Source organism: Dromiciops gliroides, chromosome 2, assembly GCF_019393635.1.
Source record: "Dromiciops gliroides isolate mDroGli1 chromosome 2, mDroGli1.pri, whole genome shotgun sequence".
NCBI classification, from domain to species: domain Eukaryota; kingdom Metazoa; phylum Chordata; class Mammalia; order Microbiotheria; family Microbiotheriidae; genus Dromiciops; species Dromiciops gliroides.
The window spans coordinates 395,306,823-395,326,500 of record NC_057862.1 but is presented as its reverse complement, the minus strand read 5'-3'; the positions used below and the strand labels follow the sequence as shown (position 1 = coordinate 395,326,500).

The 19,678-nt window shown below is 42.5% G+C and overlaps 1 protein-coding gene across 3 annotated transcripts; it reads left to right on the top strand.

Moving 5' to 3' along the window:
- The first annotated feature begins 4,066 nt into the window (after window positions 1-4,066).
- Window positions 4,067-19,191, top strand: PDYN (prodynorphin). Of its 3 annotated transcripts, XM_043990350.1 has the most exons (4): window positions 4,067-4,485; window positions 6,520-6,582; window positions 15,900-16,047; window positions 16,443-19,191. In XM_043990350.1, exons 3-4 carry the CDS (start codon window positions 15,919-15,921, stop codon window positions 17,088-17,090), a joined length of 777 nt encoding a protein of 258 aa, XP_043846285.1. In that variant the 5' UTR covers window positions 4,067-4,485; window positions 6,520-6,582; window positions 15,900-15,918; the 3' UTR covers window positions 17,091-19,191. The 3 variants fall into 3 exon arrangements, with proteins under 3 accessions (XP_043846285.1, XP_043846283.1, XP_043846284.1); XM_043990348.1 differs by lacking the exon at window positions 6,520-6,582 and having other exon boundaries at window positions 4,067-4,449; XM_043990349.1 differs by lacking the exon at window positions 6,520-6,582 and having other exon boundaries at window positions 4,068-4,485.
- Window positions 19,192-19,678: the final 487 nt, after the last annotated feature.

Genomic DNA, 19,678 nt, shown 5'->3' with positions numbered 1-19,678 from the left:
CTGAAGCATATAGTAGGCAAAGGGGAGTAGTGTGAGGTAAGGCTGGATAGGGAGATCGGGATGAGATTGTGAGGGCCTGGGATGTCATGGTTTTTTTGTTTTGTTTTGTTTTGTTTTGTTTTGTTTTGTTTTGTTTTTTTAGTGAGGCAATTGGGGTTAAGTGACTTGCCCAGGGTCGCACAGCTAGTAAGTGTTAAGTGTCTGAGGCCGGATTTGAACTCAGGTCCTCCTGACTCCAGGGCCGGTGCTCTATTCACCTGGGATATCATGTTAAAGCATTAATACTATTTTATAGGTAATGGGAAACCACCAGAGCTTTTGAGCAGTAGTGAAGTGCTGAGAGCAGCACGTGAGCTTAACCAGGCAGCATCTCTACTGTATGGATCAGAGGTAGAGAGATTGGGAGTTGCTATTGGATGTTCTTCCTCATTGGCCCACCAGGAGGCAATCAGTACAGCTTTAGAGGACCAGCTGAGCCCACGAGGGTATCTCCCAGATTTGGAATGCTTCCTACCTACCATTTAATGGAGGACTATGGGGAGAGAATGAGTGGGAAAAGCCTAGATTGATGGAGAAAGGGGAGGTGCTGTAGGTGTTTTCCATACTTCCCCTGGAGAGAAAAAATGAGAATCTTGGGTAATTCTAAGGAAATATGACTGGGTCAGTGTGGCAATATTGTATGGAGCCCTCATGATATGAAGGGAATAGTGGGAGAAACACTGGATTTGGAGTCAGAGGTCAAGGCCTCAAATCCTGACAGCTCTTTGTTGCCTATTCTTTACTTCTCTGGGTTTCAGTTTCCTAAATTGTAAAATGATGCTTTTGCACTAGATGATCACTAACACCACTTCCAAGGCTATGATTCTGTCCTGGCTTTCACCCTTTGTTGCTCTTGAGTTTTTCAGTTATGTCTGACTCTTTGTGACTGCATTTGGAGTTTTCTTGGGAAAGATACTGCGGTGGTTTGCCATTTCCTTCTCTAGTTCATTTTATAGATAAGGAAACTGAGGCAAACAGGGTGCAGTGACTTGTCCAGGGTCACATAGCTAGTAAGTGTCTGAGGCCAGATTTGAACTCAGGAAGATGAGTCTTCCTGACTCTAGGTGTGGTGCTCTATCTACTGTACTACCTAACTGCTCTGCTTTCATCCTTACTAGATACATAAACAAGGGCAAGTTATGTCACCTCTCTGAGCCTCAGCTTCCCCATCTGTAAAATGAGAAGCATAATATTTACACAACCTACCTCCCAGGGGGGCTGACAGGGAAGCATGTTCTAAATGAGCTATCATTAATGATAAAAATTACTCCCCCTTTCTTACAGTTTAAGGAAAGAGAACACGGAAGAAATTCATATCAACCTCATGAACCTTTTGTTAGTAACTGTGCTTAAAGGTCTGGAGGAAGAAGAGGGTCAGATGAAAAAACTCAGATGAAGATTATCCATAGATTTATTTTAACCATCATGCTCCCTGGCTCGGTTCTTTGGCTAATAGTCAAAGAGTTGACTGTATGTCCCTATTTCTAAAGCTTCCTGCTCCTGCTGACTCCCAAGCACAGAAGCCATTATATTCTTGTCTCGTTGAGTCTTTGTCTACTCCAAGGTAATTATCAAGAGCTTACTGCATAGAAGAGGAGGAGGCGGAGGAGGGGGATTCTGTGCAGAGAGCAATGAGGCAAAGGGGAACCAGGAGCAAGGACTGGAGTTGAATAGACAGTGAAGGTGGAGGCTTTACAATCTGTGAAAAGTCCTTATTTCAAAGAGATGGCCGAAGGCCAATGTGAAGTGGTGGAGAGAAGGCATGTAGAAGAAAGAACATTAAGTAAATGAGGAAAGATCATCGAATGATACACAGAATATGAAAGCTTGAAGAGATCCTAGAACACAGAATGTTAGAGCTGGAAGGAATCTCAGAACATAGAACGTCAGAGCTGGGAGGGACCTCGGAACATTGAACACCAAAGCTAAAAGTATAGTATAGAATGTTAGAATAGAAGAATCATTAGAACATAGAGTGTCTGAGCTAGAAGAGAACTTACAGACCATCTAGCACAACAGAGGAAGACATCAAAGCCCAGGAATGTCAAGTGATTTTCCCAAAGTCACACAACTCCATAGAAAATGGTGGAACAAGGACTTTGGCCCAGGTCTCCAAACATATAAGTCCAGCAGACTTTTCATTTCACTCTCCTGCCTCCCTGGAGGCAACATCTACTGAATCCTATGAATCAGTGGCTAGTGCTATAGGTTCTTTTTCTTTGTTGCTTTCTGCCTGCACTTGGTCCCTAAAGAAGGCTCCGTTTGGAAAAAGATTTGAAAAGAAAACCATTTGGAAATACTTGGATAAATCAGAAGATGTTTAGCCCTGAGAAGAGAAAACTTAGCAGGAATACAAGGGCTGCCTTCAAATATATGAAGGGCTGTCATGTGAAAGAGGGATCAGATTAATTTTTTTTGTCCTCAAAAGGCAGAACTGGGATCAATGGGTCTAAGTTGCAGAGAGGTAATTTTAGTTTCCCTGTGAGGAAGAAACTTCCTAAGAATTGTTGTTGTTCAGCCATTTCTGACTCTTCAGGGTTTTCTTGGCAAAAACACTGGAATAGTTTGGCATTTTCTTCTCCACCTCATTTTACAGATGAGGAACTGAGGCAGAGGGGGTGAAGTGACATGTCCAGGGTCACACAGCTAGTATATGTCTGAGACTGGATTTGATCTCAGGAAGATGAGTCTTCTTGATGCTTGTTCTGCCACTCTATCCACTGTGCTACTTAGCTGCCCTAGAAGTGTAACTATTCAAAAATGAAAAGGGATGCCTCAGCAGAGAATAGGGGCCCTTTCTCTAGAGGTCTTCGTGCAGAGGCTTTAAGACTGTCGGGGATGACATATATATATATGTTCCTATTCAGGGACAGGTTAGACTAAGCAGTCTTGAGCCTCCTTTCCACTCCAAAATTTTGTAACTGTATGTGGAGTTTGTTCAGTGGAAAGTGATTCTATCATAATTACTCCCATTTTTATCGTCTATTACCATTTGCAAAGAACTGTCCTCTTTATAATCCTGTGAGGTAGAAGAATCATCATTCCTATTTTACAGATGTGGAAACAGAGTCAAGAGAAGTGAAATCACATAGTTTCTCCAACTTAAGTCTATGAATTCTAAGTTAGGGTTTTGTTTTTGTTTTGTTTTTAATAGTGCCATGCTGAATCTTCTATTTGGACACTTTCAGTGGTCTCTTGAGGGATATTTTTTGTTCTCACCTCTTATTGCTTTCCTTGCAGATGAGAAACTCATCCCTTTCCAAGTCCGAAGACCACCTAACAGCAGCTAGAAGACAGCTTAGGCCCCAAAGGAGCAGTGTCTGAGATAGTACAGCCCTGAGCTAGGAGTCAGAAGACTCAAGTTCGAGTCCTAGCTTCAACAGTAACTAACCTCGTGACCAAATCATGTCCTGTCTCCTGGCCTCAGTTTCCTCATTTATAAAATGGAGATGATTCTACTTACTCTGCCTCCTTTGCAGCCTTGTTGTTAGGGAAGTGCTTCAGAAACTATGAAACACTACAGTAACGTGAGCAGTTTAGGTGGGTGCACAGGCAATGTGAATAAATGAGATGGGTATATACTTTTAGCCACAGAGTAGGTGCAGAGGCACGTTATTATCAGTCCATATTTTGAGGGGGATTCAAACATTCAGTGCTGTATTTTCAGCTTTATCCATTTTGTTTTGCAGCCAGGGAAGACTAAACAGTTAGTTCCAGACGGCTTGGAAATCGTGTTTCTATGAGTGTTGGTGTGCCTGGCATGGTCTCACAGACTCGTTCCTTCAGAGCCTGTTAGCAGAGGCTGGTAAACACACAGGCACACACATGAATGTACTCACATGTGAGCACCTACATACGCAGTTGTACATGGGCACACTTCATCCCTGCTATGTGTGGATAGACACATATGAAGCAGCACACACACACGTATGCTGGAGTGCCTGGTTTTAAGTGGCACATTTCTTCCCTGACATGATTGCCTCTGTTCCCCTTCCCTCCCAAGTCCCTCGTCACTCCCCCACATCCCTGCCCTGAGCAGATGCATACTGTGCAGTGTTCCAGGGGGTTGCAGTTGAAGGACCTAGGGAATGCTGGAGTTCTGTGCAGGGAGGTGTCGAGAGGTCTGTGTGCATCTGACTATTGTGAGCTGTCTTCCCCTATTGGCTCTGAAGAGCCTATGCTGAGCTGGGTCTGCATGACAGGGGGAGGCTCTGTGTCAATAAAAAGCGGGGGAAACAGGCACCAGAAGTACAGTTCTGAGGAGGACCACGCTGCCCATTTGCAGCCCCTGTCGCTGCTGCACTGAGAAAGGCTGCTCTGGAAGGAAAGATCTCTCCTCTGACCCCAGGGACAAGACCATTCTGAGCCTGGACCTCCTCTGTCATCTGAAAGCATACCTTTTATGGGAAGGTGAGAAGCTTTTCAAGGACAAAGAGACAAACAGAGGTAAAATTTCAGCATGGCCAGGAGGGTGGGAGGTATGGGACTTGATTTGGTTTTTGTTGGGTTTTTTTGTTTGTTTGTTTGTTTGTTTTTTATTTGTTCCAGGGGAGCTCAGTGAGGTTGGAAGCCAGTAGGAGTGACCCTCTGAAAATTGGGGGATCATTAGTAGTTCCAAGGATGATTTATTGAATATTTGTTCCCTAGAATTTCCCTGTAGTTACCATCCCTGTTTGAAATAAGCATATCCCTCTATATGTGTAGTTAGTAACTCAGCTTTGCTGCCAACTACACTTTGTGGATGGCAAACCCAGTGCTCTCTCAGCCTTCTGGTTTATGGGATAAGACTGGTACACTCTCTGTTTTTGGGTACATTCAGCCAGCTCAATTTCTGTCCACCCTGTGCTGTCCCCAACAAGCTCTCTGCTCTCTCCCCTGGCCAAATAGAATGGAATGCTTGGAGATGATGAACACAGCTCCAACGTCCATGGTACTTTATCAGCTACACAGTGTTTTCTTCATGATAGACTTTGGAAGTAGAGAGTGAAAGTATTATTCTCCCCATTTCTAGATTAGGAAAATAAAGGCAAGGGAAGGGAACTGATTTTCCCAAGATCACATAGCTGGTCAGTGGCTGAACTAAGGCTCAAAGTCCTCTTGACTTCAAATTTGGGGCTCTCCTTGAAGCTTCAGAAAATCGGGATGCTTTTAAAAAAAGGTTTGTGATCTTTCCTGGAGTTTAGCTAACAGGGACTTGGGACGTTTAATGAGGTCCAGGAAGTCACTGATTGCCAAGTTTCAAAGTGTGTAGCCAGTGTCAACCTTTTCACTTGTCCCCTGATCATTTCTAATTACTGACAGTAGTATTCATTTCAGTGACTCAATTCTGGATAATCTTGCAAAGTATGAAGCCTTTGTCTTTCTTATCTCAGAGGGGAAGGGAGAAAAGATTCTAAAAGCAAGCAGATTTGGAAATCATCCACTTGTCTTCTCTTCAGTGCTACTTGTTTTGATGAAAGCTGTATTGTAACATGGACAGAGTTACAGAGACAAGTTGGAGAGAAGGGAGGGAGAGAGTGGCAAAGCCTCCTGCTGAATGGAAAAAAACCCGGACTTATTTTTTTTAAGTGTACAGCATTCCAAACTTTTTTTAAGAAGAAAAGTTGCAAAGGCTCTGAAGGGAAGGTTATGGTTAGCCAGATAATACTGGGCAGCATTGGGTGTGGGAAAGAGCAGAAGATTAGAGACTGGGAGAACAAGGTTCTAGTCCCAGTTTGGCTATAAACTAACTGTGTGATCTGGGGTAGAATAACTAAGAATTAAAAGTATAGTACAATATGCTTAACACTCAAATTCTACTGGTGGCGGAAAGAGCCTCATACCAGAAATTAGGAGGGTATGGTCCTGTCTCTGCCACAGACTTGCTGTATAACCACTTTGGACATATCACTTTCCTTCCAAGGGCTTTATTTTCCCCAATTATAAAAGGAGGGAATTGGAGTAGATGATCTCTGATTCCTTCCAGCTCTGACATTTTGTGGTCTCTGTTCCAGCTCGAAATTCTATGATTAGGACTTGTTCTTCTCTGAACCTCAGTTTCCCCATCTGTAAAATGATGTGGGCTGGATTAGATTAGTTTTGTAGTCTCCTCTAGCTCTATAACAGGCTATGATTCTAAGGGTAAATTCAGCCACCTTTCACTTTCTATAGTATCTTTTATCAACTGTCTCCTAGTGCTTTACAAATATTCCTTAATCACGTTCCCCTCCTGAAATATGCACAGCAGGGTAACAGATCTGATTTCAACACCCCTCCCACAGAGAGAAAGCCTTCATTCCCCATTCTGTCTTTCAGAGATTGATAAAACATATGCTTCTTTGTATTTCCAGTCTGACAGGGACTCCTGCAAGTGTCATTGTTATGTGTATTAGAATATCAATTTGCTTCTTTTCTTCCCCTATGTTCCTTCTTTTGCTCGTTTCTTCCTCTCAGTTTTCTTCTTGTTTCTCCTCCCCTTGCCTTTTGGTTCTATTTCTGTAGGTCATTTATCTCCAAGCACTCAGCGCAGATAAAGTCTGCGTGGGGTAGTCGGTACAGGAGCGGGTGAGTTACGTTTGTGGGGGAGGCTTTTGCCTGCTTGGTGACAGGTGATTGGGAGCCCACTGTTTTGCCCCCTGTGAGTTAGGGGTGCACTAGATGATACGCAAATCCTGTGTCTTCTAGAGAGGGTGTGGGTGTGAAGGCTTACACTAGTTCTTCTGAATGTTCCATGTAATTAACAATTTTTTAACTGATCAGGGAAATGGAACAGTTTTATAAGCTATTTGACCATCTGCAATCACAGAACACAAAATAAAGTTGTGAGTTGGAAGAGAAGGTAGAGTACATCAGATGAGATAAAAATTAGATTGTCAAGGCTGAGAGGGCTCTTAATATGCAACACAGAACGTTACAGCTGGGAGGGAGCTTAGAACATAGAATATAGGAATTGAGAGCAGGGAAGGACTGAGTCATAGACTGTTAGAACCCTAAGCACTCTAAGTGACAGTTTCACAGGGCTGAAGTTAGAAGGTACCTTAGAGAACACCTGGTCCAAACCCTCCCTGAATAGGAACCCCAACTAAAGCATCCTTGACCAAAGGTCCTCCCACCTCTGCTTGAAGGCCTCTGGTGATGAGTAGCCTAGAATGGAAAATATTAGCACTGGGAAGGACCCTTTAGAGACCAGATAGTCTGGAAGATTTTAGCCTTTTTTTCTGTCGTGCTCCCTTTTGGCAGTCTGGTAAAGCCTTTGGACCCCTTCTCAGAACCAAGTTCATTGCTTACAATGTGGAATTTCAGTTAGAGATCAGTGAAAAATAAAGGTGTAATCCCTGTCCCCATTCAAATTCATGGATGTTCTGAAATACAACAGCAGCAATAGCTAGCATCTAAATAGGGCTTACTAGATACCAGGCACTATGTTAAGTGCTTATAGGAATTTTATCTCACTTAATCCCTACAACAATCCTGGGAAGTAGGTGCTATTATTATCCCCCCTTTACAGATGAGCTAATTGAGGCAAAGAGAAAAAAAAAAAGTGACGTGCCCAGGTTTCATAATCTGAGACCAGATTTGAAATAAGGTCCTCCTGACTCCAGGTCCAGCACTCTACCCACTGTGCCACCTATCTGCCTTGGACTTATCTATGGACCCCTTGGTTAGGACTCTTTTTTGTTGAGTCATTTAAGTTGTGTCTAACTCTTCTGACTCTATTTGGGGTTTTCTTGGCAAAGATACTAGAGTGGTTTGCCATTTCCTTCTCCAGCTCATTTGACAGATGAGGAAATAGGCCAACAGGGAAAAGTGACTTGCCCTGAGTCACACAGCTAGGAAATGTCTGAGGCCGGATTTGAACCCAGGAAAATAAGTCTTCCAGACTCTAGGCCTGGTGCTCTAACCACTGCACCATCTAGCTACCTTGGACCTGTCTGTGGGCCCCTTTGTTAGGATTATTTTATTTAGTCCAACTCTGCCATTTAACATCTAGGATAATGAGGATCCCAAATGTATTATTACCTCATTTAAGGTGACACACCTAGTAGGTTTTAAAGCTCACATTCATTAGACCACAGGATTTAGAGCTGGCAGGGACCTTAAAGGTCATCTACTCCAAACTCCTTCATTTTACAGACCACAAAACTGAGGCCCCACAATGGACTCAGGAGGACTCAGGTCCTCTGACTCCAAATACAGAGGTCTTCCTACTACAAGCCAGCTGGGTGAGAAACATTAACATGTAGCAAATCTGTATGGGCTGTGGCCCCCTATCGCTTCTTCTTCTTCTTCTTTTTTTTCTCTCCTTCCTGAAATAAATTCATTTTATCTTTTACCTTCAAGATCTTAGAACCCTCTTTGAATGTTGTTTATTGATTGTCCCAACCCCCAGGTCTCTGGGACTTTCCACCATGGCTATTGTGTTTTATTAGATGTCTTAAATCATTTCGATAGAAATCAATATTTGGGAGACGATTTCAAGAAATGACAGAGAAAATATAGAGAAGTAACCTGTTTCTCTCACCCATTTTCATCAATTCCTGTCACTTTGGGACATAAATGACACGTTCTTCATCGGAACTGACAAAGAGCTAAAAATATTTAATGAAATAGAAATCTCTGCCAGCAAGGCAGGGCACATTAGGCACCAAACATTGACTCAGTGACTTTAGGGAAGCGTGAGGCCGAGTCCTCTTAAGCCTAGTGCTGATCAAAGACTCCCAACTTCAAACAAATTGATTTACGGAGGAGTGGGATTAAATGGGCAGACTCTATTTAGGACTCACATTTCTGAAAGTTTCTGAACGTGCCCATCAGTTCTCTCCCATGTACCAGGGTTGTTCTCCAGGTCTCTAATATCTCTGCTTTTCCTGGAACGCAGGTGCTTTTCCTAGTCATGCTATACCAAGAGATGCTGGGTGTTTTTGATCTAGGGTCTTGGTAGCCTTTTGCATCTCAGGCAGTGAGAACACAAAGCAATTGAGTTCAACACCTGTTTACTGAGCTTTTCTTTTCAGCTTTGGGCTGTGGTCCTTTAACTAACTGGTGCTTTAAGCTAAGAATCTAGGAAAGTACCAAAGGAGAAAATGTTTATTTTTAAATGTGCATTATGGAAATTTAAGCTTCTGAGGCAACCTGTTTTCTGTCTTATCTTTCCTTCTTCTCTCTCCTTCTCCATTGCCTTTGTTATTTTCCCATCTCTTCTTTTCCCACCTATTATCTCTCTTTATTGCTTGCACATTTTTTGTTACATTTTCTTACTGTTTTGTTTCCCTCCTTCTTCCCTCTCTTTCCCCCTTTCTCCTGTATCACTCTCATTCTACATGTTCTTTCTCCTATATTGATTAGCTCTCTTGTACTCAGTACAGTCCTTGCTTAGATTCTTTCTATGTTAGTCAATTTAATTGAACATTTATTAAATGCCTAGTATAGTGTATAGAATGGGCAGCTAGGTGGTGCAGAGGATAGAGCATTGGGCCTGGAGTCAGGAAGACCTGAGATCAAATCTAGACTCAGACACTCACTAGCTGTGTGACCCTGTTTGCCTCAGTTTCCTCATCTATAAAATGAGCTGGAAAAGGAAATGGCAAACTACTCCAGTATCTCTCTCTGCCAAGGAAATCCCAAATGGAGTCGTGAAGAGTCAGACACAGCTGAAATGACTTGAATAACAAAAATAGTGTATAGAACATAAGAGTTAGCCTGGCATAGCAGAGACAAGAGTTGGCCTCAGGTTTGGAAAGATTTGGGTTCAGGTACCACCTCTGATACATATCGGTTATATCACAATTTTTCTGTGCCTCTGGCAACTAACCAAAACTCTAAGTTGGAGGTGTCAATATACATTGGTAGGGGAGTTTCCTTGCTTGAAGTGTCCTATACCCATTTAGCACCAAAAAAGACTAGAGATAATCGAGTTTGACACTCTCATCTTGCAGATGAGGAAATGGAAGCTCATGGAGGTGAAGTGCCTTGCCCAAATTCACAGAGGTAGGAAATCATAGAGCTAGGATTCAAACGTGGGTACTCAGATTCTCAGTTCTATGATTTTGTCACTAACTCACATGACTCAAGTGGTCTACTCTCCACTCATCATTTTTTTTTCTCACCCTCTCTTCACTAACCTAAACCAGAACATGCCCAATTTAGATGCCCTCCTTGGAAAAGGGCTATTTTAAAACTATATTCAGTTCCTTGTGCAGTGATAATGACCTCTGCTCTGTTGTTTCATTGTTCTTTCCTCAGGATATTAGCCTGAGATGAATTTGTGGCTGACCTCTCCCAGACAGGGACTTCAGCCCTTTGTTTGCTGTGTCTCACCCATTATGGAACTAAGCGATCTGCACATTTGCCTCTCAATACAGGCAGCAAATCATAATTCATCAGGCTTTCATGAATACGGGGGGGGGTACTGATAGGTTCATTGTTTCCCATTGATCTCCTTGACCCACTATAAACACAGAGAGCCATAATGCCTGGTCCTATGAGTGGTGTGAAGGATGCTGAATTTGTTTTGTCTTAGGGGAGATGAGTCTGGGAGTAATTAGCTTATCATTTAGCATCATTTCCTACGGTAGCATTATTGGAACAGCATCATTTAGAGGAGAGTGTCCTGGGCTGGGATTCAACCCATTTACATCCACTCACAGCCAACATATGCCAGGCACTGTGCTGGGGACAGGGAACATGGAGACAAGAACTAAAAAGACCTTGCCTTCAAGGAGCTTACATGGGTGAAGGCAGCTTGGGAGGGAACAGCACGTACATAGAGAAATCAATAAGTAAGCAAACAATAAATGCATAATATATGTATTTAGGTGTGTATATATATACACAATATATATGTATACATGTGTGTATATATACACACACATATATGATAAATACACAATAACTTCAGAGTAAGAGAAAGAACTTAAAACTGGGAGGGCCAAGTAAAGACCTTCTTTAGTCAATGACTACTTTAGGGAGTAGCACATAATCTGAGCCTTGAAGGCAGCCAGGGCTTCCAAGAGGGCAGGAATTAGAAGCAGTGGGGGAAAGCTAAATCCTGTCTATAGCTTGCTTGTATGTAGTTGTTTGCATGTCATCTCCTCCCATTAGACCATGAGCTCCTCAAGGGAATGGACTATTATTTGCCTTTCTTATATCCCCATTCTTAGCATAGTGCCTAGGTACACAGTGGTGCCTAATAAATGCCTATTAACTTACTGAAAGAAGGAAATTCACCCCGATATCAAGAAAAACTTGCTAATAGCTTTCCAACAGTGGACCAGGCTTCCTTGGGAGGCAATGGATTCCCCCTTATTGCAATTTTTGTCCTCAAAAAGAGGGTGGATGGGGGCAGCTAGGGGGCGCAGCTAGGTGGAGCACCGGCCCTGGAGTCAGGAGTACCTGAGTTCAAATCCGGCCTCAGACACTTAACACTTACTAGCTGTGTGACCCTGGGCAAGTCACTTAACCCCAATTGCTTCACTAAAAAAAAAAAAAAAAAGAGGGTGGATGATTACTTCGAAGGTAGGCTATAATGATGATTGTGTGTATGTGGCTATTGGGCAGGGTGGGGTGGGGGTTGGATTAGATGGCTATGAGGTCCCTTCCAACTCTAAAACTATAATTCTGGGGGCTCAGAACAGAAACTTAACCCATCCATGATGGATGTAATGATGCCTGTCTCATAGGATTGCTGTGAGGTTTAATTGACAGTGTAAAGAAAAGCATTTGGCAAGTCTTACAGCATTAGAAAAATGTAATTTATTGTTATCAAGTCAATGACATATTCTTGATGTCTCAAAGTAATTATAAAAAGCACTGGGCTTAGTCAGATGACTTGGGTGCATATCATAAGATGAAATGGTCATAGATCCAGAGATGAAAAGGATCTTAGAGCTAGCAAGTCCAGTCCCCTCATTTTACCAATGAGGAAAGTGAGGCCCAGGGTCAAGTATCTGAGGCAGGATTTGAACCCACGTCTTCCTGACTCTAGGTCCAGTGTCCTAACTACTATACATTCTTCCTCTAAGTCCTTGGAATACTGAAGTAAGTAGGGTGAAATATGTCTTCCTTCAGTGACTCCTCCTGTTCCCCAACTTACCTAGGACTGATTTCAGCCTTAGATGGGAAAAGAAGGGAATCTGGAGCAGGCAGGAGAGTCCTCTTCTCTTCTGGAATCTTGGGGTCATAGGCTTCCCTCCAAACTTGCAGGACTTAGTCAAGTGATAGTATTTTAGGGGAAGACCTGTCTTTAGGCTGGTTCTCAGCCCCAGCAAGCCGGGCAGGTCTGGCATCCAGTTTAACCTTGAGCTATTCCAACTGCTAGTTGAGATTTCCTGAGTATTAGCTCAGATCTACCCAATAAAAAATAGGAGCACAGAGCCAGAATGCACCCTCAAGATCACCTAGTTCAGGGATATTAACTTTTTTTTTTTTTTTTTTAGTGAGGCAATTGGGGTGAAGTGACTTGCCCAGGGTCACACAGCTAGTAAGTGTCAAGTGTCCGAGGCTGGATTTGAACTCAGGTACTCCTGACTCCAGGGCCAGTTCTCTATCCACTGCGCCATCTAGCTGCCCTGATCTTAACATTTTTAATGTCACAGATCTCACTGGAAGTCTCTCTGCTGAAGACAATGGACTCCTCAGAATAATCATTTTAAACAGAGGAAAGAGCATATATAAGATTACAAAGGAAATCAATTCTATTGAAATAATCATCAAAATGAGTTTTTTTTTAAAGTTCATAGACCCCAGGTTAAGAACCCATGATCTAGTCTAACCCCTTCATTTAACAGGCAAAGAAATTGGAGTATAGAGCATGGGAATGACCTTTCTAAGGTAACACAGGTGGTAAGTTGCAGAGCCAGGATTTGGACCCAGGGCTGCTAACTAATACTGAATTGTTTTAAAAAGAAGCTGCCTCTTTACAATGAGATTTCTTCAAAAGGGAAATATATGTGTGTATGTCAAGTGTATGTATATATGTATCTATACACACATACATACAGCTCATATACATATGTATTCGCACACATATATACATGTCCTGCACATATACATATGCATACACACATAGGGTATGTGTATAGACATATTTCTATATATCCTGCGTGTGCACTGTGTACACACAATAGACTATATATGTACATGTACATGTGTGCATCTTTTATATGTAAGGGATAAACACATGTGTGCATATACAGGTTGTTCTCAGAACTTAAAACTAAGAGTTTTGGGATATTGGTTTAAAGTATTAGATACATTATTGTTGATTTCTATATAATATGCAGTGTGTAATAATATTTATTAGATTTTGTGAATAGATACACATCCACACCTACATATGTGTAGGCATGTTTGTGTCTATGACATGCACACATGAACTTGTGCATACACATATCCCTTTCAAAGAAATTCCATTGTAGGGAAACAGCTTCTTTTTAAACCAGTTTAGCATTAGTCATGGGTTTAAATCCTGGCCCTGCCTCTTATTACCTGTGCTACCTTAGGAAGGCCACTACAAGTCTCTACACTTCAATTTCTTTTCTATAAAATGAGAGGGTTGGACCAGGTCATGGAACTTTAACCTGAGGTCTGTGAACTCAAAACAATTTTTTTTTTTTTTTTGCTGGGCAATGAGGGTTAAGTGACTTGCCCAGGGTCACACAGCTAGTAAGTCAAGTGTCTGAGGCCGGATTTGAACTCAGGTACTCCTGAATCCAAGGCTGGTGCTTTATCCACTGCGCCACCTAGCCTCCCCCTTCAAAACAATTTTTTAATGGGGTCTCTCAAGAGTCTTAGTGCAGGGGCAGCTAGGTGGCGCAGTGGATAAAGCACTGGCCCTGGATTCAGGAGGACCTGAGTTCAAATCAGACACTTGACACTTACTAGCTGTGTGACCCTGGGCAAGTCACTTAACCCTCATTGCTCTGCCAAAAAAAGAAAGAAAGAAGGAAAGGAAGGAAGGAAGGAAGGAAGGAAGGAAGGAAGGAAGGAAGGAAGGAAGGAAGGAAGGAAGGAAGGAAGGAAGGAAGGAAGGAAGGAAGGAAGAAAGAAAAAGAAAGTCTTAGTGCAGTCTTAAACTTTAATTAGCTTAAACCTTCACTAAGACTTTTGGTATACCCTGTCTATGTATGTAAATGATGAAAAATAACTCTAACTGTAGATTGCACACAAAATGATACAAATCATATTTGGAGGTAAAAGGGCAGCCTGTATTTGGACCAATAGAGTAGTCATCCTCCACTGAAGACCTCTTCCCATCACTCACTGTGGTATTCAGGGTGACTCTGGACTCTTGAGGCTTCTGCCAGTAGAATACAATCACTGGCCAGTCTTACCAAGCTAATTAAGTACAGACTGAGCAATGGACTCTGTATTTATGGTCCTGATAAATGTAGAGGAGGAGGGTCATTAGGAGCTTAGCCCCTGGGAAGTGAAATGATTATTTTTTGGCTACAGCTACTCATAAAAGGTGTCTCCCATGGCAAGGATGTGATCCATAGAGGTGATCATTGTGTTTCAGTGCATACCAATTCTGTTTTATAATAGATGTTTAATCCAATGCACAGAAAAAGCCTGTGGATTGAGGGTAGCTAGTAGTGACCTTATGTGATCTATCAACCCTCTCCTCCCAGAATGAGATCTCCATTTACCCTTTTCATTCCCTTTCCTCTTAACTGTCTGCCCTGAAATAACTGTGCTGACTTATTCAAGGCCAGAAGGGAGTGGAACTCAGTGAATCTGTTACTTGAACCCTTCAATGATACCACGGTAACAATAATTGAGTATTTCATTAAATGAAAATGTGTAAACGTACCAGAAAAATACCTTTAGTTTTCAGCTGTCTTCTCTCTTTATCTTTCTCCCATTCTTTCTGGCTTGTCTTTCCACTCTCTGTCTGGGTTTCCTTTTTATTACTTTCCATCTTGATTCTTTTCCTTTTTTACTCTTTCCCTTTTTTCTCTCCCCTCTTTTCCTTCTCTTTTCCCCCTCTCTTCTTTTTCCCCTTCCCTTCTTCTCCTCTCCTCCCTTCTCTGCTTTCCTTTCTCACCTCTCCTTTCCTGTTTATCTTCCCTCCCCTTCTTTCTGCCTTACATTCTATTTTCCTTTACTTCTTCCTTTCCTCACCCTTTCTCTCTCCTTGATTTATTTTGAAATGAACTTGAAGTAGCAAATATTACTGAGAAACCCCATAGTCACCTATTGACAAATGATCTAAGCTCAGAACTGGGGCTCAGTTCATGGTTTAAAGTGAGGTTACAGACTTTGAGGAGTGACCATGGAATCATTGACCATTAAAACTTGAAGGGGCCATAGAAATCAGTTAATTCAACACCATTAACTGAGGTACAGAGAAGAAGTGAATGGCCCAAGGTCATACAGAGAATTTGTGACAAAGCAGAGCCTAGAACCCAGTACTACTGATTTCTAGTCCATGACTCTTTCCATTAAACCATGCTCCTGTTGGTTTGATATTGGGCAAGTCACTCACTCTCTCAGCCTCAGTTTCTCCAAGTGTAAAATGAAAGAATCAGACTACATTCCTTTTCTCTCTGACATGCTATGTTCTATATTCTAAAGTCCCTCCCAGACTTAGCATTTTATGTTCAAAATTCCCCTAGCTCTGACATTTTATGATTCTGTGATTCTAGAGGTAGGTGGGGGGGGGGCAGTGGGGATGAAGAAGAAAAAGCAAGTCCCAGACATGTTACCAAAAAGGAAAAGGCAGGATTTGATGGCAGATTGGGTATAGATGAAGGCAGGCAAGAGTCAAAAGAACACAACAAAGTCCTGGGCACTGGTCAAATTTTCCACAGACCAGAGAATAACTTTTGGTACATCTGATGACTTTGTCTCTAGTCCTTGTGTTTCTTTTTCTCCCTATGCAGGAGGTGTTTCCAGAACAAAATGGAGTGGCAGGTCTTGATGCTGATTTTTTGCCTCAGCACATTTCCCTCAGTCTCTGCGAACTGCCCAGCTCAATGCTCCATGTGTGCTGTGCAAACTCAAAACCTGGATAAGCCCATCAACCCGCTGGTAGGTCCTGAGTATGTCATTGTTATTCTAGGTATTGCCTGGGACACAGATACTTGAAATGCTCCAAGGAAGCTCACTCCTCATAGTGTGACATATGTTAAGATGATCATAAAGGTCCTTTCCACCTGTCAATACTATGATCTTATTGGAGAGCTGAGGGCTAGCAATGGAGCCTTCCCTCTAAGATTATCTCTAATTTATCATATATGTATACACACACACATATATCTTGTTTGTATATAACTGTTTGCATGTCGTCTTCCTATTAGTCCTTGAGGACAAGGACTCTCCCCTGTCTTTTTATCCCCTGCTCTTAGTACAGTGCCTGGGCACATAGTAGGTGCTTAATAAGTGCTTGTTGACTGACTGTTGTCTTCTTGCTTGGTGTGCTGCAGACGTGTTTCCTGGAGTGTCAGACCATGCTGACATCTAACACAGAATGGGAGAAGTGTAAGAGCTTTCTGTCGCTATTCACTCCTTTTATGCTGGGCCTTCGTGGGAAAGGGGAGCTTGGAGGCACATCAATGACCTCTGAAGAGCTATATGATGAGCAGGCTAAGCCCTACCCGGAGCTCACCAAGGCCATGGAGAAGTTTGTCAATGTCCTGATGCAGGAGAACGCCCACAGCAGAGGCCCGAGCTACAAATACGGGGGAATCCTCCCCAAGCTTGGTGAACGGGCTGTATCCGAGATGATGGAAGATCCGCCGCAGTACCACAGAGCCTTGGAGACCGGAGAGCTGGGCTACCCTAGCGAGGACGTGGCAGTCGCTTCTGCAGGAATTCCAAAGGATGAGATGAAACGCTACGGAGGCTTCCTGCGCAAGTATCCCAAGAGGAGCTTCGAAGTGGCCGGGGCCGGCGATGGCCAGGAACAGGAAGACTTGCACAAGCGCTACGGGGGCTTCATGCGAAGGATCCGCCCCAAGCTCAAGTGGGACAATCAGAAGAGGTACGGAGGCTTCCTTCGGCGGCAGTTCAAAGTGGTGACTCGGTCGGAGGAAGATCCCAGTGCCTACTCAGGGGAAGTCTCCGGCCTATAGAGCTTCCCCTCAGCCCTCAGCAGAAAAGAGCTTGGAGCTGATCTACTTCTTGTCTGGACTAATTACATCATACCTATATTCTGTGCTTGGCTGCGTATTTTATACAGAAGGAAGATCTGAGGCCACTTCAGTGGTACCCAGTCCATCCAGGTCCAAGCAGTGTCTATGTTTGAGGTTAGCAGCAGGGAGAGGCATGTCGGGTTTAATTTCATCTTCCATTCATTTCTGAATCTCTCTGCAATGGAACTGAAATTCCTTATCCTTGTGGTACCAAAACAGACTGACACAGACAGACAGACAATAAACAAAAGCATCCTGACACCCCGCACATCAGTGGATTTTTATCTTTTTTTTTTTTTCTCCAGGAATACTTTATGTGTAAGGAACCAATGTGTCTTTCTCCTGTACAAAGCTCATTAACAGACTTTAATGACAGTGTAGCCGCTGTGTCTCTGGGCTACATCTCCTAGATGATTGGGCCAAAGAGTGTCTTTGTACTTCACTACATGGCCCCCTGAGAAAGAATTTTCAGGCTCCAGCTCTTCTTGCCCCCAAATACTTCTGGGAAATATAGTCCAATAGAAGAGTAATTGCTTCCCCCGGCACTCTTACATATATAATTCCTGAATTCCAGGTAACCGAAGTGATTGAGTCCTCTAAAGAATATATTCTAAATACCCTCTATAGAATGCTAGGGCCTGTGCTGTCCTCTACCATTTATCCATCTCCTCAACAAACATTTAAGACCTAATTTGTGCAGCACCTGTTATGGGTGCTGGAATAGAGGCAAATTTAAGCAAATCAATGTCCCTATCCTCAAGGAGCTCATATTCATCAACATATGAATTCCTGCTCTACTCTTTGTTAGTGCTCATCCCAAGACCTTTCCCTTAATTTATTCTCTGATGGGAAAAGAGTCTTGACATTCTTTGAACCTTGTATGGTTCTGTTTAAAAACACATCCTTGAATAATGAGCTCTTTCTCTTCCTCTTCCCCAGACAATTAATAGGGGAAAAGGATCCTGAAGAAACGACAATTTTTATTACCAATAATAATGTTGATTGAAGGGACACTGAATGAATCAGTAACATGCGAAATATGTTTCCTTAAATATTTATGTAAAATTGAATATGAATAGGGAATTTATGCTTGGATCAAGACCCATTCTGAGTTCCAAAACTTTAAGGGAAAGATTCAACAAACTTAAAATGCAAACCTGTTCCCTTGGCCCTCGTTAGTCTAATTAAAATGATCAGCATCCTTCTTCTACCCGAGATGAACTGTGGTGGATTCAGACTGATGAGGTGAGGAATGATCAGCCACTTGAGTCACTGTATCAGCTGCTGAGAGCCCACACCATATGGTCCGCCATATGCGATTGACTTGGACTGAGGCCGTCTAGAAGCAACAGATAGAAAATGAAAGAATGCCTTAATGACCACCCTTCCCAACCAGCATCTCGAAAACAAACAAATCTGGTGATGAAACAATTCAAAAGTCAAATCGGCTCCCTAGGTACCTCAGAATGATGGCAGTTAACCTTACAAAGCTGTAGCATTGAGAACCATAGGAGGTAGATGGAATCCTAGAATCTCAAAGAAGGAAGGGATCATGGAAGCCATCTAACCCAATTCCTTACCTGAAGCATAAACTCTCCACTTGAATACCTCTGCTGACATGACACTCACTATCTCTCAAAGTAATACATTTCACTATTGGACAATTCTGAATGCTAGAAAGTTCTTCCTTATTTTAAACCCCAATTTGCCCTCTAATACCCTCCTCCCATAATTTGGCCCTAGATTTTCCTCCTGGAGCCAAGGAGAACAAATCAAATGCCTCTTCTTAATGATAGTCCTTCTGATATCTGGGGCTAATGATCTTGGATTTTGATGTATGATATAAAATGCAGCCTAGCACAAATATTCATCCACAGCCATTAAGTCTATTGTGATGTTCCTAATGTACAGATTGTTTTGTTTTCTTTAAAAGAAATTCAGTTTACATGACTAAGCTGGCGCCTGATCTGTCTGAAATGGGATAGTATCATGCCCCGCCCTCTTTTCTTGTGTATTATAAATAAAATGAAGATGCTAATGACTCTATCTGTGTCCCATAGGGTCTGTTCACAAAGCTTCCTCACTTGTAGAAATCTAAAGATATTGAGAATTCTATTGTTACTGTAGATAATAGAATTATGGTTTTTAGAACTGTAAGGAACCTTAGAGAACATCTGGTCTAATCCCTTCATTCTTACAGATGAGGAAACTGAGACTCAGGCTTAAGTGACTTGCCTATCATCACACAATTAGTAAGTGTAAGAGGCAGGATTTGAACCAGGTCTTCTTAACTCCAAGGCATTCTATTCACAATACCATGTTACCTTTTCATTGGAAGAGAACACAGACATTAAAATGTTAGAACTAGAAAGGACCTAAGAACAAGGAATGTTAGAACTGGGAGAGACCAAAGAAATTATCTAATTATTTTACAGAGGAAGAAACTGAGGCTCAGGGGAGAGGGAAGAGATTTGCCCAAGACCACACATGGAGGTAGTGGCAGAGCCAGGAGCAGAAGGCAGGTCTCC